General features: G+C 41.3%; 1 protein-coding gene across 2 annotated transcripts; it reads right to left on the reverse strand.

The window, feature by feature from the left end:
* Positions 1-3502: 3502 nt before the first annotated feature.
* Positions 3503-17888, reverse strand: zdhhc3b (zDHHC palmitoyltransferase 3b). Of its 2 annotated transcripts, none has more exons than XM_014176970.3 (7): positions 17314-17888; positions 11891-12225; positions 11345-11469; positions 10424-10520; positions 10024-10105; positions 9490-9620; positions 3503-9113 (listed from the first exon to the last, which is right to left on the reverse strand). In XM_014176970.3, the coding sequence occupies exons 2-7, from the start codon at positions 12194-12196 to the stop codon at positions 8955-8957; spliced, it is 900 nt and encodes a 299-aa protein (XP_014032445.1). In that variant the 5' UTR covers positions 12197-12225; positions 17314-17888; the 3' UTR covers positions 3503-8954. The 2 variants fall into 2 exon arrangements, with proteins under 2 accessions (XP_014032445.1, XP_014032444.1); XM_014176969.3 differs by having other exon boundaries at positions 11891-12228; positions 17314-17887.
* Positions 17889-18183: the final 295 nt, after the last annotated feature.

An 18183-nucleotide genomic window follows, 5' to 3' on the forward strand; every position in this document is an offset into this window, starting at 1 on the left:
ACTTTGCCTTGACAACAGCTTTGCACACTCTTGGCATTCTCTCAACCAGCTTTATGAGGTAGTCACCTGAAACACATTTTAATTAAGAGGTGTGCCTAAAAGTTAAAAGTTCATTTGTGGAATTTCTTTCCTTCTTAATTCGTTTGAGCCAATCAGTTGTGTTGTGACAAGGTAGGGGTGGTATACAGAACATAGCACTATTTGATAAAAGTCCAAGTCCATATTATGGCAAGAACAGCTCAAATAAGCAAAGAGAAATGACAGTCCATCATTGTTTTAAGACATTATGGTCAGTCAATGCAGAACATTTTAAGAACTTTGTAAGTTTCTTCCGGTGCAGTCGCAAAAACCATCAAGTGCTATGATGAAACTGGCTCTCATGAGGACCGCCACAGGAAAGGAAGACCCAGAGTTACCTCTGCTGCAGAGGATAAGTTCATTAGAGTTACCAGCCTCAGAAATTGCAGCCCAAAAAAATGCTTCACAGAGTTCAAGTAACAGACACATCTCAACACCAACTGTTCAGAGGAGACTGCGTGAATCAGGCCTTCATGGTCAAATTGCTGCAAAGAAACCACTACTAAAGGACACCAATAATAAGAAGAGACTTGCTTGGGCCAAGACACACGAGCAATGGACGTAAGACCGGTAGAAGTCTGTCCTTTGGTCTGATGAGTCCAAATTTGATATTTTTGGTTCCAACCGCCATGTCTTTGTGAGACGCAGAGTAGGTGAACGGATGATCTCTGCATGTGTGGTTCCTACAGTGAAGCATGGAGGAGGAGGTATGATAGTGTGGGGGTGCTTTGCTGTTGACACGGTCTGTGATTTATTTCAAATTCAAGGCACACTTAACCAGTATGACTACCACAGCATTCTGCAGCGATACGCCATCCCAACGGGTTTGCGCTTAGTGGGACTATCATTTGTTTTTCAACTCGACAATGACCCAACACACCTCCAGGCTGTGTAAGTGCTAATTGACCAAGAAGGAGAGATGGAGTGCTGCATCAGATGACCTGGCCTCCACAATCACCCGACCTCAACCCAATTGAGATGGTTTGGGATGAGTTGGACCGCAGAGTGAAGGAAAAGCAGCCAACAAGTGCTCAGCATATGTGGAAACTCCTTCAAGACTGTTGGAAAAGCATTCCAGGTGAAGCTGGTTGAGAGAATGCCAAGAGTGTGCAAAGCTGTCATCAAGGCAAATGGTGGCTACTTTGAAGAATATAAAATATAACAAATATTTTGATTTGTTTAATACCTTTTTTGGTTACTACATGATTCCATGTGTTATTTCATAACAAAATAGTAAAAAATAAAGGAAAACCCTTGAATGAGTAGGTGTGTCCAAACTTTTGACTGGTAGTGTATGTAAATAAGCTATTCATGTTTTTTATTTTTAATATATTTGCAAAACAAATCTAAAAACCTATTTTTGCTTTGTCATTATGGGGTATTTTTATTTATTTAACTAGGCAAATCAGTTAAGAACAAATTCTTATTTACAATGACGGCCTACCCTGGCCAAACCCGGACGACGCTGGGCCAATTGTGCTCCGCCCTATGGGACTCCCAATCACGGCCTGATGTGACGCAGCCTGGAGTCGAACCAGGGACTGCAGTGACGCCTCTTGCATTGAGATGCAGTGCCTTAGACTGCTGCGCCACTCGGGAGATTGATGAGGAAAATGTTAGAATAAGGCTGTAGCATAACATGTTCAAACAGTAAAAGGGACTGAATACTTTCCAAATGCACTGTATAGTTTATTTTGAGTAGATAAATATTCAACCCCATGAGTCAATGCATGTTAGAAACACTGTTGGCGATTACAACTGTGAGTTTTTCTGGGTAAGTCTAAGAGCTTTCCACACCTGGATTGTGTAACATTTGTACATTATTCTTTACATTTTTCAAGCTCTGTCAAATTGGTTGTTGGTCATCACTAGACAACCATTTTCAGGTCTGCCATAGATTTTCAAGATGATTTAAGTCCAAACTTGAACTCGGCTACTCTTCAATATTCACTGTCTTCTTGGTAAGCAACTCCAGTGTAGATTTGGCCTTGTGTTTTAGCTTATTGTCCTGCTGAAAATGTATTAATCTCCCAGTGTCTTGTGGAAAGCAGACTGAACCAGGTTTCCCTCTAGGATTTTGCTTAGCTCCATTACTTGAATTTTTTATCCAGAAAAACTCCCCAGTCCGAATATGCCCATAACATGATGCAGCCACCACTATGCTTGAAAATATGGAGTGGTACTCAGTAATGTGTTGTATTGAATTTGCCCCAAATATAACACTTTGGACAAAAAGTTAATTGCTTTGCCAAACTGTTTTTGCAGTATTGTTGTTTTGGAATATTTGTTATACTGTACATGCTTCCTTCTTTTCACTTAAGTTATACATGTGGAGTAACTACAATGTTGTTGATCCATTCTCAATTTTCTCCTATCACCAATGGCCAATCACCAAAGTGAGCAATGGCCTCATGGCAACTGAGTTAGGAAGGATGCCTGTACTGAATCTTTGTAGTAATTGGTTGTATTGATACACCATCCATAGTGTAATTAATAGCTTCACCATGCTCATAGGGATATTCAATGTCTGCTTTTTTATTTCTATCCATTTACCAATAGGTGCCCTTCTTTGCAAGGCATTGGAAAACCTCCCTGGTCTTTGTGGTTGAAATTCACTGGTCAACTGAGGGCCCTTACAGATAATTGTATGTGTGGTGTACAGAGATAAGGTAGTCATTCAAAAATCATTGCACACAGAGCGAGTCCATGCAACTTATTATCTGACTCATTAAGCACACTTTTACTCCTGAACGTATGTAGGCTTGCCATAACAAAAAGGGGTTGAATACTTATTGATTTAAGACATTTCAGCTTTTCATTTTGAATTCATTTGTAAACATTTTCCACTTTAATTTTATGTGAAGGCCAGTGATAAAAAAAAACTATATTGAGTCCCTTTTAAATTCAAGCTGTAACACAACAAAATGTGGAAAAAGTCAAGGGGTGTGAATACTTTCTGAAGGCACTGTATGTCATGTAGCGGAGTCTACCATTAATGTACTGAAAGGGGGTAACATGAGCCTTGAACCAGTCTCTTTCTAAGGAACCTCATACCCCATTACTTCTGATGTCTCTCCTCAAAGTGACTCTGGCACAGACAGACATCAATCAGATTCAGGAACATCTACAAAGAATTAATCTACAAATCTACAAAGAATTAATACATGCCTGTGAGGCGTGTAGATGATGAGCAGATAATTAGTTGAAGTTATTTGGTTAAAAGGTCAAACTGTAATGAGCTGGAAAAGGAAGCACCTTTTAAATATAAAATAATGTATTTTTGGAGAGCATTTAGTCTGATATGATAGTCAACTTTAGTCACAGTATTTGATAGTTAGGTCATTCTACGAAAATGGTGGGTTTCCTGTCCCGGCCTTATTCACCAGGAAAAACATTTAAAAGTGTGAGATAATGACACAAAAAATATTGTTTCAGGAGTCATGGTTTAGTAACATATTTTGAGTTTTTCTCCCTCTTTAAATGTCATAATACAAAGACAAGTATTATAGTTATTTAGTGGACTACTTAAAAACTGAAATATCAAATAAATATTACAAATAATTTACAAGTAATAGCTGTCCCTCAATTTCATGTCACTGGTGTTAAAATGTATAAAAACCACCACTTTGAGAAAAATGCTACATCCTTGCCAACTTCTTCCTGGGTCAAAGGTTCATTAGAGACGGGACTGTTTTGAAAAGCACATGGTGAGTGTGCACTCTCTCTTCATATGTTAACAATTTGATGATTAACTTGGTAATTTCATGTGAGGACTTAAGATGTGTCACACAGTTTATAGTAAGGGGAAAGGAAATACAATTGCACGATTAAGTGATTTATTTATCATTTAAGAAGTGTGGTTTGAGCTACAGTGGCCGCCGTCTTAGATATGCCATCTTGTCTGCAGATTTGTCACTATTGTTATCGTTCTTGCTGGTAACGCCAGTGACAATCAATAACACCACAAACTTTTTTCTCAAAGTAATGTTTTATAAAACCCTCAACAATTATATAAAAAAAATACTTATTAGCATGTTATTACTGTTTCAATATTGTAATCACATAATTAAAAAAGACTGAAATTACATTCTAGAAAGCCTGAATTGTCATCTAAAATATAGGTAACACCAGTGACAAAAAGGCAGCACAAGCATTTAAAAAAAATGTAAAGTTGTAAAAATATAAAAATATGTTAAGCTGTCATTTATGTTGATTTATAACGTTAAGTGGTTAACTATTATCTGACTATATGTTTTGATAAAATAAAATAATTAACATTTGTAAAAGTTTGCTGTCCAAAAAGCCACCATTTTCATAGTTATATAATAGAGTTATACCCAGTTATATGTGAGTCACTACAGAGCTTATAAGGGTCCATCAGTTCAAGTAGGAGATAGCAGTATTGAGATTTAGGTAGTTGAGTGTTCTGCTTTAGAATTAAAAAAAGGTACACCAACTCAGAAAGATATGGTAGTAGATTTGATTGAAGCATCTTAAACTTTAAAGTCACCTATTCATAAACAAATTAACTACTTAGAAAAAGTGACTGTCCGGCCTCTCGAGTGGAGCATCACAGTGCTTGAGGCATCACTACAGATCCGGGTTCGATCCCGGGCTGTGACACAGCCGTCTGGGAGACCCATGAGGCGGCGCACAATTGGCCCAGCATCGTCTGGGTTAGGGGAGGGTTTGGGCGGTCAGAATTTCCTTGACCCATCGCGCTCCAGCGACTCCTGTGGCGGGCCGGCTGCCTGCACTCTGACTTCGGTCGCCAGGTGTATGGTGTTTCCTCCAACACATTGGTGTGGCTGACTTCCGGGTTAAGCGTGCAGTGTGTCAAAAAGCAGTGCTGCTTGGTAGGGTCGTGTTTCGGAGGACGCATTGCTCTCTACCGTCTCCTCTTCCGAGTCAGTACGGGAGTTGCAGCGATGGGACAAGACTAACTACCAATTGGGGAGAAAAAGGGGTAAAAATAAAAACAAACAGGAAAGGTGACTGTCATGATAGTGTCATGCTGCTTTAGTGACTTCAAAGTTTATTTTATTCTTCCTAATACATTTTTTAAAAATCTATCAAATGTGGTCCATACACATTTCAAATGACACCCATGCCGTGCAAATGCACTCTGCATTCTCAATTAAGAGAGAAACATTTTTGTTTGATGAATACATAACCATTGTGTTCATTCAGCATGGCTTTGACAGTCTGTAAAATGCATTTTCATAAAAGGCAAAAGTTTCTGAAAGTTCCCCTGTGGCCTCAATGGTACATTCCACCATAAGCTGTACAAAATGATATGCAGGGAGGGTGAAAGAGTTCAGAGATTCCTCATTCGTAAGCCAGAAAATATGGCACCAAAAATATTCTACATGAGTTAGGCTGTGTCCCAAATGGCACTCTATTCCCTACACAGTACACTACTTTTGACTAGAGCCCTGTGGGAATGGAGCCCCAATTGGGATGTAGCCATAGCCATTCTGTTCATCACCAACAGCCCATACTCTTTCTATAGTAAGGCTTGTGAACTCACGATTGATTGTGTGATCATTTTCTCACAGACAAAGGCATTTTCACTGAAGTATCTGCTTTGAATGAAGCTTGTTTGTTTGCCATTGGTGCCCAATTGCTTTGAGCCAATCTACACCGTCTCTTAGACTGTCTCTAGGAGACCGGTCTGTGCCTTTTCATAGTGTGTGAACTAGTTAGCATTGTCCACAATGTTCTTTCAGGTTTCAGTGCACGTTTCACTGGCCTAAATGTCATTACCAATGTTTGTCCCGCAAAGCTTAGCTGTGCCAGATTCATAAACACAATGTCAAGCCGGTAGCCTGGTTTTGATATGACATTTAACAAATTCCATTTAGTGAACACAGGGGAATTACACTTAGCTGCATGCTTCTGTTCCAAAAAGTTCAATAATATGTACATTTGATTTACCAGTTTTGGAGTTATTCAGTGATCAAATGAAAATCTCAGAGGGCATTACAGTACTTTTTCTATAGAAACAGTTGTCACATACACCAGCCAGTAAGACATCATTCTACAACAGACAACCATCCACCATTGTCACCAGCCGCTACTGCAGTTGGACTCTCAATCCATTGTTGTTCCCAATCTCATCCTGTCATGACCTTTGGAGGGGACCCATCCTGCACATGGACATGACTGACAGTCTGTGAGAGGAAGCAGATACCCTATTAAGCTGATATTTAAGGTTACAGAGCTACAAAAATATCTTTACCCAACTGTCATTGTCCATGGTGTACTGTCCTATAAGCAAACATTTGGGGGGGGGACTGAGCAAATTTTAGGTGTTGTGAGCAGAAACTTGAACGTTGTGAGAATTTTGTGCAAGTTCCGGCACACGATTACAGTGAATACTGAGGCGGTACCCTTACAGTTTTAGACAGTAGCCAATAGGCTATTGTGGCTATTTGAGCATAATGTAGTCCTACCGACAAAACCAATGGAGCAAATCCCATAACATGTTCAGATAGAAATCAACAGCTATTTCTATGATATAGCCTACAGTAGTCTATGTGGTGTTCAATGCAGGCCTACAGTAGTCTATATGAGGTGTTCAGGTCTACAGTAGTCTGTATGTGGTGTTCAGGCCTACAGTAGTCTATATGAGGGGTTCAACACAGGCCTACAGTAGTCTATATGAGGTGTTCAGGCCTACAGTAGTCTATATGTGGTGTTCAATGCAGGCCTACAGTAGTCTATATGTGGTGTTCAATGCAGGCCTACAGGAGTCTATATGAGTTGTTCAATACAGGCCTACAATAGTCTATATGTGGTGTTCAGGCCTACAGTAGTCTATGAGGTGTTCAATACAGGCCTACAGTAGTCTATATGAGTTGTTCAATACAGGCCTACAGTAGTCTATATGTGGTGTTCAATACAGGCCTACAGTAGTCTGTATGTGGTGTTCAATGCAGGCCTACAGTAGTCTGTATGTGGTGTTCAATGCAGGCCTACAGGAGTCTATATGAGTTGTTCAATACAGGCCTACAGGAGTCTATATGAGTTGTTCAATACAGGCCTACAGTAGTCTATATGAGTTGTTCAATACAGGTCTACCGTAGTCTATATGAGGTGTTCAGGTCTACAGTAGTCTATATGTGGTGTTCAGGTCTACAGTAGTCTATATGAGGTGTTCAGGCCTACAGTAGTCTATATGAGGTGTTCAGGCCTACAGTAGTCTATATGAGGTGTTCAGGCCTACAGTAGTCTGTATGTGATGTTCAATGCAGGCCCACAGTAGTCTATATGTGGTGTTCAGGCCTACAGTAGTCTATATGTGGTGTTCAGGCCTACAGTAGTCTATATGAGGTGTTCAGGCCTACAGTAGTCTATATGTGGTGTTTAATGCAGGTCTACATTGCATTATACCTTTAAACATTTTTACATTATGAAGGGTTTGACATTAATTAATGACTTTTTACTTGGTCTGTAACACCATGGGCCAAATATGTACATTGCATGATGCAAGAAACCACTTTAGAAATAATCAACTATTATTACCATTCAGATAATTAGACAATGTAGCCTACCCCTCTGCCTACTGGCTCATTTCCATATTCAAGCCGGTCTCAAAATACAACACTGTCCCCTTTAATTAAGACACACACATGCTTTTTACCTGACTAGTTTTCAAAAACAGCTTAAAGGGGCTGATATAATTAAGCAATAAGGCCTGAGGGGGTATGGTATATGGCCAATATACCACGGCTACGGGCTGTTCTTCAGCACGACGCAACGTGGAGTGCCTGGATACAGCCCTTAGCGGTGGTATATTGGCCATACACCACAAACCCCTGAGGTGCCTTACTGCTATTATAAACTGTTTACCAACGTAATTAGAGCAGTAAAAATACATGTTTTGTCATACCCGTGGTATACAGTCTGATATAGCTGTCAGCTATTCAGCATTCAGGGCTCGAACATCCCAGTTTATAATGTTGATTCAATCACAGAAAAAACGTTGATCTATGTAGTGCAAACTAATGAGGTGAACTCAGTGAAGTTCAATCTCTCGAGTCTGCGCGGCATGGCATTTCTTCTGTGCGGCAGTCCTGCAGGAGGTGAGCAGCCGCACATGCACGCTGCTTAGAGGGAGCATTGCCTATAAGGCAAAGAATCTGCAGCTTGCAGCAACAGATTTGACTGTTCTAAACAGCAAATGTAATGCCTTGTGGGTCGGTAGTACATCAACAGCGTGGCAACGGCACCAAGGCTATAGCTTATACCATTTAGGATACATTATGGAAAGGCTGATGTACTGCAACATTGGAAGAGAAAATATGCCTATCGGAACTGATCGTTTTCGTCCACTGAAAAGCCCATCTGAATTCAGCTCATGCGTTTGCTTTGTTTAGGCCTAGTCCTCAAACAGGACATGACCAAATACAGGAAATACTGTACGTTGGGTTTAAGAGTGTCTACCCTTTCTATCCCAATGGTAAAGTCTAGTTTATAGCCAAGTCAGATACAGTCTCTGGCTAGGTTACATCAATAAAGGCTTTCTTTAATGATAAACGTGAGAAAAGCAGAGACTCATTTTACAGTTGATGGTTTTGCAGGGCTTGGCTGTGATTGTGAACAGAAGGGAACAGAACGTATATTTCATACAGATATCAAAATCAACACCAGGCAAAGAAAGAAACCAAAATAAGTGACAAGTATTAAAAACGGGCAGATAAAGATTTTTTTTCACAAAGAAGATTTAAAAAAATTATCAAAAACAGAAAAGGAGAAGAAGTGTCAAGAGTTCATGCTCAGTGAAGTCAGGCGGTGGGAACACCATCGCCTCATCAGTCCGCACCCTGAAAGACAGGCTGGTAGCATGAGTGCTGGAGCTTGGCTTCTTCTTGTCAGACAACGTACTGGTAATAGTCTGCCTTCCCGTGGTCAGGGGTTGCAAAGGGACTTAGCCAGGCTATAGAGAACGGATGGCCAAATACCACCCTCATGTTCATCCACTTTGTCCTTTTAACCCATCTTCTCTCCTCCTTTTTCAACTGCTCTATGCCCTGTAGATAAGATCCAACAGGCAAAACATCAGGAGACCATGTGTCTCAAAATGATCCTAGCTTCTTATAGATCTTGGGGACAGTTCCATCAAGAAGCTGAATAAAGCCATGTGCAATCTGGATCTAATAACTCAGCAGCATGGTTGGGGCCAATTCCATTTCAATTCAGGAAGCAAACTGGAATTCTAATTCCAATTGTCCTCAACGCTTTTCCATGACAAAAAATGGAATTGGAATTCCAGTTGACTTCCTAAATGTTAAAATGGAATCAACCCCAAACCTGCTGAGCAGCGATGGTTAAGAAGGAAGAGGGGAGCATTGAGTGGGGGAGTGAATGGGAGCAAAGGGATGCTGGTAGTGTGTTCAGGTCACTTACCGTCTCATCGGTACAGATGGAATGGACCTGGGTCCCAAACATCACTGAGGTGAAAATGAGGAAGAGGAGTCCCTCAAAGCACAGGAAGATGAGGAGGATGACGGTCGCAGGAGGAGAGAATGTACTGCACTCTGGGGAGGGCCGAGGGAAGGAAGGGAGAGAAGAGGTGTAAACTGGAGGGCACTGATAGTCTGGAAACTGAGGAGAGGGGTGCTGGATTCCTTCTCATCAGGTAAGTATTATCTTAGGGGGCAGGAGAGACAAAGGTTGATATCCTGTATGTGTCATTGACCAATTAAGTCATGCTTTAACAAAGAGAGAGTCAAAGGATGTGAAAGGAGAAGAATCAGGGAACTGGAAAGGAAAACAACATGACACTTATGAAGTAGTGGAAATAAATAATTACAAATGGAAACCACAACACCAAATCCATGAAATGTGTTTCTCTGTTGCGGAATAACCACGCAAAGTTAAACACAGTATGGTGGATTTGACAGAGCATGCTAACGCATAGCTGAACAGCATGGTACTCACTCGTCCAGTCTGACTCAAAGCAGAAGATAAAATGGAAGGCCACCATCACCAGGGCATGGAGGGATATCAGTGCAATGTACATCTGAAGGGAGACAAATATTACATCATCAGGTAACACAGTAGTAACATTACATCAGTTAACCATGCAGTGCTCTTATTTTGAAAAAGTATTTATCATAATTTGGTCAAGATTTTGGACATAATGGAATAATGTGTTGTATTGATGAATGTGGGCGAGAATTTGCAGGTCTGTAGGAGGACATTTGAATTAGTCAGCATTAACTGTAAGGTATGATTGCTGGAGACAAGTAGCAGCACCTCATGTGCGTGAGTCAATAACAGCTTGTGGTGAATGTATGTTCGAGTAATAGCTGAGTAGCTCGAGGCTAAAAACACTCACTGTGAAAAGCACAAAGAATTTCTGGTTCTTCTCTCCTACGCAGTTGTTGACCCATGGGCAATGGTGGTCCATCTTCTTGATACAGCGTTTACACACACTGCGAGGGGCACACACACACACGAACATAACAGCATGGTGCAGCCACATAGAGAAGAGGCCTGGAAACACAAGCTGCTCCTTCTGGAAGCATGAAGACCAGCCACAACGCCTAGTTAATTCAATCCAGCAATTCAAAACACGCACACCAACACAGCAGAGTGAGTGGAGAGATCCTCCACTCCTTCTAGCCTTAGCTGCATGGTGCACACTGTCTGCGCCCCAAATGGCACTCTAGTCCCTATAATGGCACACTATATAGGGAATAGGGTTACATTTGGGACAAACGACATGTTGACATTGTTGGAGGTGAGCGATGGGAATAACCTGCTGAACTGGACTGTACTCCCCCATCACACAGGGGAGTCACGGCGGAGATATATTATTGAAGTGAGAGGGTAGCAGACTGACAACTCAACTAGGCCCTGACACATCATCAGCAATCATCTGCCATATGGAGCTGCAATATGCTTTAATAGAGGTGCTCTGATGCCATGGTATTCTCTGAAGGTGGAACAAGTGTTACAGTACGGTGTCATGATATTTATACTATATGGTCACATCAATTCACATTTTTTTGTTGCTACGTACTTTTTTTCCCAATTCCTACTTCAACTAATCCCTTTTCGTTTTAGCCATTGTCGTCCCCTTGAAACTAGGTTCAAGCACTTCAAAGTCCAGGGAACAACTCCTTAGCCATCCAGTAAGTACCAGTGGGTAGAAGTAATGCCGCAAGGCTGAGGCTAAACAACATTGGCAGGAGAGAACATTGGATGAAAATAAGTGTAACAGGACAGACTAGACTGCAGCAGTCCTGTACTGTACCTGCAGTGGTGAGCTCTGTCAGGCTTTATACTGCAGCACTTGGGACATTTGTAGACCACCTGACCGGGCTTGAGCTGCAGGCTCTCGATAAACTCCTTGGTGGCGTTCCCTTTAGGCACCGCACCCTGGGAGAGAGGCACGGGTTAGGACAGGGGCATTCACTCATATCTGAAACCTATCTGAAAACAATACACACAGTTCTGAAGGAGTTCTCTACAAGCAGGTTTTCTAGTGAAGACAACTTATTTCTAGACTGAAAGCACTGCATTTGACAGTTTAGCCTGAGAGTCCATTCACTGACTCACTGGGTGTTTCCCAATAAAATCTCCTTTCTCCTGAAGTGTGTACTCGTTCACCACTGCCCGCCAATCTAAAAGCATTGGATTGGTGGAGGCATGGGCTAGTAAGAATACCCACCATATTTTTTTATTCCAGTCATTCTCTTTCAAATCCGTGAAGGAAAGTGTACAACTGCATACTTGGGGGGGGGGGGGGAACAAAGCCACAGAATCACTGAGACAGACAGACAAAGCCAGCCAGACTAACCGGGTCTGTGCACATGGCCCGGGCGTGCGAAGCCAGAGCGAGGAAGGCGAGGGTACTGAACAGTGCCCCGTTGATTAGACTATAGAGCAGGTTCTTGGCGGGCAGCAGCATGACGAAGAGCACCACGAACTCGGCGTAGAAGACCAGGCACCAGGTGATGACGCCGCACACGATGCCGCAGCAGTCGCGGATAAACCACATGGCGTCGGAGCGGGGGCGGGTCGGGGGAGGGGCACAGTGCTCGGGCTGCAGGTAACCGGCTTGCCTCTCGATGTCCCTGCAACGGTGCGTCGGGCTCTTCTTCATTCTAGAACGGATGCAGCTCTCGCCACATGCTGCTGGGAAAAGGATTTGGATGGTTAGGAATAGGCTACAGATGTAGGTGTCAACGAAGTGATGTCTGATGTGCCAATGCATTTTCTATGTTGTTGGAATGTGCAGTTGTTGTAGTGTAAATATATAGAGGTGGTAAATGAGAAACTACAGGTGTATACAGAAGTGATAAGGAAGTGAAGTGTCAATGTTGCATTGACCGTACAGACAGTATTGTTGGAATGCGTTCGCTTTTCTATTATTTGTTGGAACGTGGCGTTGTAGACTGAAAACAAATGTTTGACTGAAAAGGCTAGAGACCTGTGTGTTGCATAATCTAAACGCATCTGAACTACGGCGACGTAGCAACGTTGACATGCAATTCAATCATCTGTCCGCGAACGGACAGGGAGTGAGTGGAGAGGAGAGTGAAGTTCCTGTTAGTCTGAGTATTCTAAAGCAAGTCAATTAGCCTGGTCAAAATGTCTCTGTGGTCAGTTTTGGCCCCCGTTTAGTAGAAACAGAATGTCAGGGTACTAAATATAGCTATATATGTCAAACAATATGAAGAAAAAAAAAACAAGTTCACAAAAACCAGAGTATTCACTGCCTTTTCAAATGTATTTATCAATCAAATGTATTTTATAAAGCCATTTTTACAAAAGCAGTTGCTACAAGGTGCTTATACAGATACCCAACATAAATCCCCAACGAGCAAGCAATGTAGATGTAGAAGCACAGTGGCTAGGAAAAACTTCCCCCTCTGAAATCTGGCCTACGAGAGGTCAGAATTACATCCATTGATGTGGCCAATTCAATCTCACTTTTATGATTAGCCAGACTAGCTTAATTGAGCTTTAGCCTATCGGCTTTGAGGGGAACCCTGGTCCAACTGACATTCCTGCCAAAATTGTTTTCATATCATGTTTGTAAAAGCATCCCTAACAGCCAGGGATATAGGCCAGTGAGTAAGTAGCCTCATAGTGACAATCAACATGAGATAAACACATTACTACACACACAAATGCACAAGACCACACAGTGCCCTCCCCCATCCTCTGGTTGTCTCCAACATACACGACAGTATTGTAGCCTGGTTAGTGCCTAGCGACAGACTCTGGACAGTCTGCCGACACACAACAGGCTTCGAGCCCACCTGCTGTGTTAGTGGGCATGATGTCCAGTCTGGCCATGGCTATCATTTTCCCCACTCAGCCCAGACATTACCATCTGCTGCTGATAGCCTGGATGTGTTAGCATAGCAGTAACTGCATCTAGCTAATTCACCGGGTCAGTGTGTCACTCTCTCTCTCTCACACACACACACACACACACACACACACACACACACACACACACACACACACACACACACACACACACACACACACACACACACACACACACACACACACACACACACACACACCCTGCAAATTGGGCGTAGCGAATAGCCAGAATGCAAGGATCCCTCTATGGATTTGATAAGCGCAGGTGTGGAATGTTTGCGTTAGCCTAGTTAATCATAAAATCATGATGCATATAATTTGTTTTGTCAAACAGCCAACAATTGAAAGGCCTTTGCTCCTATCCCTAAAATTAATTCAGTTTGAGTCATTTCTGGTAAAACTTGCTTTAGACAAAGGAAGTGGAATGCTAATATCTCGTAGGGGTTGTTCCATGTCATTTCAGCAAGCCATGACACCCACCATCTCAGATTGTTCTGAAATCATTTCTGTTGTTAGAAACATGTAAGATCTGCATTCCTGCAACATTATTTTACTGAAATATAATGATCTGAGAAATTAAGTAGATTGATTGCCCCAAATTGGCCATTTTAACTTCTAGGATTCATATAACATTCAATAAATATAGTACCTAACATCTGATTTAGACCAAAACATTTTCTAACAATGAGTAAGACATGAGGAATCCAAATAGGGTCAAAAGCCACCCCCCCCCCACCCCCCCAACGAGTATACAGTATCAGTTCTCCATGTCTGACAAGTAGTATGGAGCTGTGGCTCTGAGTATTGTTTCTTCATCCTATGTAATTGTTCTCAGTGAGGGAGCCTCCGTCGAGTCATTGAGCGTAGGGCCCCTCTCCTGACGGCGACCCTAGATGGAAGAACACCATCTAGTGGTCAGAACCGGGTAATATCAGGACGCAGGATGGGACATAAACCTAACAACTTTAATGACTCATTTCTCTGAACAGGGGGAAACTAGTATTTCCTAAATATATTTCCTAAATATTGGTGCATTACGGTAATAATAAGCAGGTTTTGGTAATTAGTGTTTCAGTTTGCCATTAAACTGTACTGAGCTCTATTAGAGATTCAGTAACCCAATACGTCATCAAACTGTACTGAGCTCTATTAGAGATTCAGTAACCCAATACATCATCAAACTGTACTGAGCTCTATTAGAGATTCAATAACCCAACACGTCATCAAACTGTACTGAGCTCTATTAGAGATTCAGTAACCCAATACGTCATCAAACTGTACTGAGCTCTATTAGAGATTCAGTAACCCAATACGTCATCAAACTGTACTGAGCTCTATTAGAGATTCAGTAACCCAATACGTCATCAAACTGTACTGAGCTCTATTAGAGATTCAGTAACCCAACACGTCATCAAACTGTACTGAGCTCTATTAGAGATTCAGTAACCCAATAGATCATCAAACTGTACTGAGCTCTATTAGAGATTCAGTAACCCAATACATCATCAAACTGTACTGAGCTCTATTAGAGATTCAGTAACCCAATAGCATCATCAAACTGTACTGAGCTCTATTAGAGATTCAGTAACCCAATACGTCATCAAACTGTACTGATCAAACTGTACTGAGCTCTATTAGAGATTCAGTAACCCAACACGTCATCAAACTGTACTGAGCTCTATTAGAGATTCAGTAACCCAATAGATCATCAAACTGTACTGAGCTCTATTAGAGATTCAGTAACCCAATACGTCATCAAACTGTACTGAGCTCTATTAGAGATTCAGTAACCCAACACGTCATCAAACTGTACTGAGCTCTATTAGAGATTCAGTAACCCAATAGATCATCAAACTGTACTGAGCTCTATTAGAGATTCAGTAACCCAATACATCATCAAACTGTACTGAGCTCTATTAGAGATTCAGTAACCCAATAGATCATCAAACTGTACTGAGCTCTATTAGAGATTCAGTAACCCAATACATCATCAAACTGTACTGAGCTCTATTAGAGATTCAGTAACCCAATAGATCATCAAACTGTACTGAGCTCTATTAGAGATTCAGTAACCCAATACATCATCAAACTGTACTGAGCTCTATTAGAGATTCAGTAACCCAATAGATCATCAAACTGTGTCACTTGTTAATCCCAAATTATTTGCATAAAACAACATCTTAATGCAATCGACTAAAATACCTCTTATTTTAGCATAAGTACTGTAATTATGTGCATGTATTTTCAAACGTCAAAAGTGGACTTAAGCATGAAAAAAATGCCTCTTTTTAGAAAAAGTAATTTCTCAAGTCTTTCAAATGTATTTAAAATGAGACACTGTGCCATAAACTAGGCATCTTAGTATTCAGAATGATAGTTGATTGTTGCAAATGCATAATGGTTTTCTAATTCAATTTGCTACTGCTATGGTTAACTGGTTTCTGAGAATCACCCGGTGGGTGTTGAAATCCTCTTTCTTGTGCTTTTTGAGGTGGAACAACCCATAAGCGAATCAATGTTGAGAGATGACTGAGCGTCACTCCCGTAAGAGTGAACAAAGCTAACAGTATCTTGTACAACATCATAAATACGGTTTCATAGAAACCCAATAAGTCAGGAACGTCACAGAAACGTTGCACTATATCATCTCTTAATGCTTCATAAATCCAGTGACAATCTGTTACCAAGGACAATACTACATAATGAAGTCACTATAGCTACTATGGCATTTGTACACATAAGCCAAAGCACTGTCAAGAAAAACACTTCCAAGCAAGCGTCGATTAGCTATTATGTGCTAAATCAATGCTCTTTTGTGGTTGGCTGGAAGGGGGAGTGTATAAACTACTCCTTCACTGAATGACATGCTGCTGTTATTCTGAATGAACTGATTTGATTTTAGTATCATCTTTGTCTTACAGCAGAAAGTCCTTTTACAAAACTGCCATTCTATTCTGCCGTTCCAGACAGCAATAGTTCATTTCTTTATTTAACTAGGCAAGTCAGTTAAGAACAAATTCTTATTTACAATGAGGGCCTACCCCGGCCAAACCCTAACTACGCTGGGTCAATTGTGCGCCGCCCTATGGAACTCCCAATCACATTTAGCCTAAGTTTCAGAATACAACTGATACTCAACCATTAATAAACATAACGGCATATAATGTCAAATAGATGACTTCAATGTACCATTTGCAGAAGACTGGAGTGTGAGCACTACACTGTATGAGTGCTATACCGCTGAACGAGACATCCGTTTAATACATGATTTATAGGGATGCAGGACGACCTGCTGCTTGGATGCCTCCAAACAGTAATTAATACAACTGAGGAATGATGGCAGACACCAAGGAAGAGAGGATGGGAGTGGAGGAGAGGTGAGTCTCAATAGGACGAAATAGCAGTTAACAGGCTGATGAGACTTCCGTTTATAACCTCTGCTGGCAGTGGCTGACTGACAGCTGAAAATATACTGCTAACCTAGCCGAAAGGCCGGCAGATGGCGATATCGATCTGCTATTGATGGTACTAACCCTATCCATTTATTTTGACATTTCCTAACAAAACACCTTACACTGAGTGTAATAGTAAGATGACAAATTGAATAAAACTGGTCTTTTGATCAGTTAACCTTCTATGTTAAGTCACAATCACTGTTATTGAGCTAGAATAATATGGTTCATTAGCTAATGCAACAAATCTCGATTCCGCTGTCAGATTCAGAATATAACGCGAGCTAGCTTCGTAGCTCCAATGATTAGCAATGGTTTCACAGGTTTTATGGCTTTACTTACTTAGTTAGCTCATTTGGTTAGTTTAAAATGAGACGCTGTGCCATAAACTATGCATCTAGTAGAAACAACCATGATGGTTTCAACTCACCTCTTTCCTGGTTGAGGAAATACTTTTCAAAGAGAAACGTTACTCTGTTTGACTGTCTGGCACGGAAACGTTAGCTAGGTAACGTTACACCATTCACAACAGTAAATCGTAGCTGATTATATCACGTTAGCTAGTTTACGTTCACTAGCTAGTTATCCTTGCTAGTGTGGAGGTAGTTAGCACTACCCCTTGTTGTGTCTCACTATTCACGCTTGACGTATCGAGTCCATCGTTAAACTACAAAACCACATAGTTTCAAGATGTCCTGTGATTCATTTGGAAATGTCCATAAGTGCAGACCTAACGTTACTAGTTAGGTGGGTGGATGCCTGTTTCCCCATTACTCAATATAGAAAGCGCTCTCTGGCAAGCAAGAAAAAAATCTGAGGAGAAAACAGGAAGTACCCTGCCTTCCATGCGCAACACTTCTGTGCGCTCCAAAGGTTATCTGGCGTTCCAAGCACCTGAACATGCCCCTTTCGTTATCAGTATATTTGTTGCCTCTCCAAGCACATCTAGGAACAGATTTGCCTACCCCAATCCCAAACTCAATCCCAAAGAACTGCATCTAAAAATCGATGTAGGATATTAAGTGTAGCTAATGGCCCCAAAGGCCGGCAGATGGTGATATTGAGTCGTTTTAGTGTAACGTCCAAAGCGAATGCATGCAGCTAGCTATTTAGTGTATAACACATATATCCTCCATGGACCAGTTTGTACATAAATCGAGTCTGAATTGAGAATGTTTTAATGATGAGAATGCGGAAAATATGGGTACTTTCTTTATGAAACACATTTTCCACCACCATGTAAGAGTGGCTAATGGTAGTTTTTAACTTTTGAATTTTTTAACATTTTTATTCATTTTAG

This window comes from Salmo salar, chromosome 27 (assembly GCF_965601325.2).
Source record: "Salmo salar chromosome 27, fSalSal1, whole genome shotgun sequence".
NCBI lineage: Eukaryota > Metazoa > Chordata > Actinopteri > Salmoniformes > Salmonidae > Salmo > Salmo salar.

Coding starts and splice junctions, on each gene's coding strand:
- zdhhc3b (XM_014176970.3), bottom strand. CDS start 12,196: ATGAAGAAGAGCCCGACGCACCGTTGCAGGGACATCGAGAGGCAAGCC. Junction 9,621..10,023: donor CTTTGAGTCAGACTGGACGA/GTGAGTACCATG, acceptor GGCCCTCCCCAG/AGTGCAGTACATTCTCTCCT. Junction 9,114..9,489: donor CCATCTGTACCGATGAGACG/GTAAGTGACCTG, acceptor TCTTATCTACAG/GGCATAGAGCAGTTGAAAAA.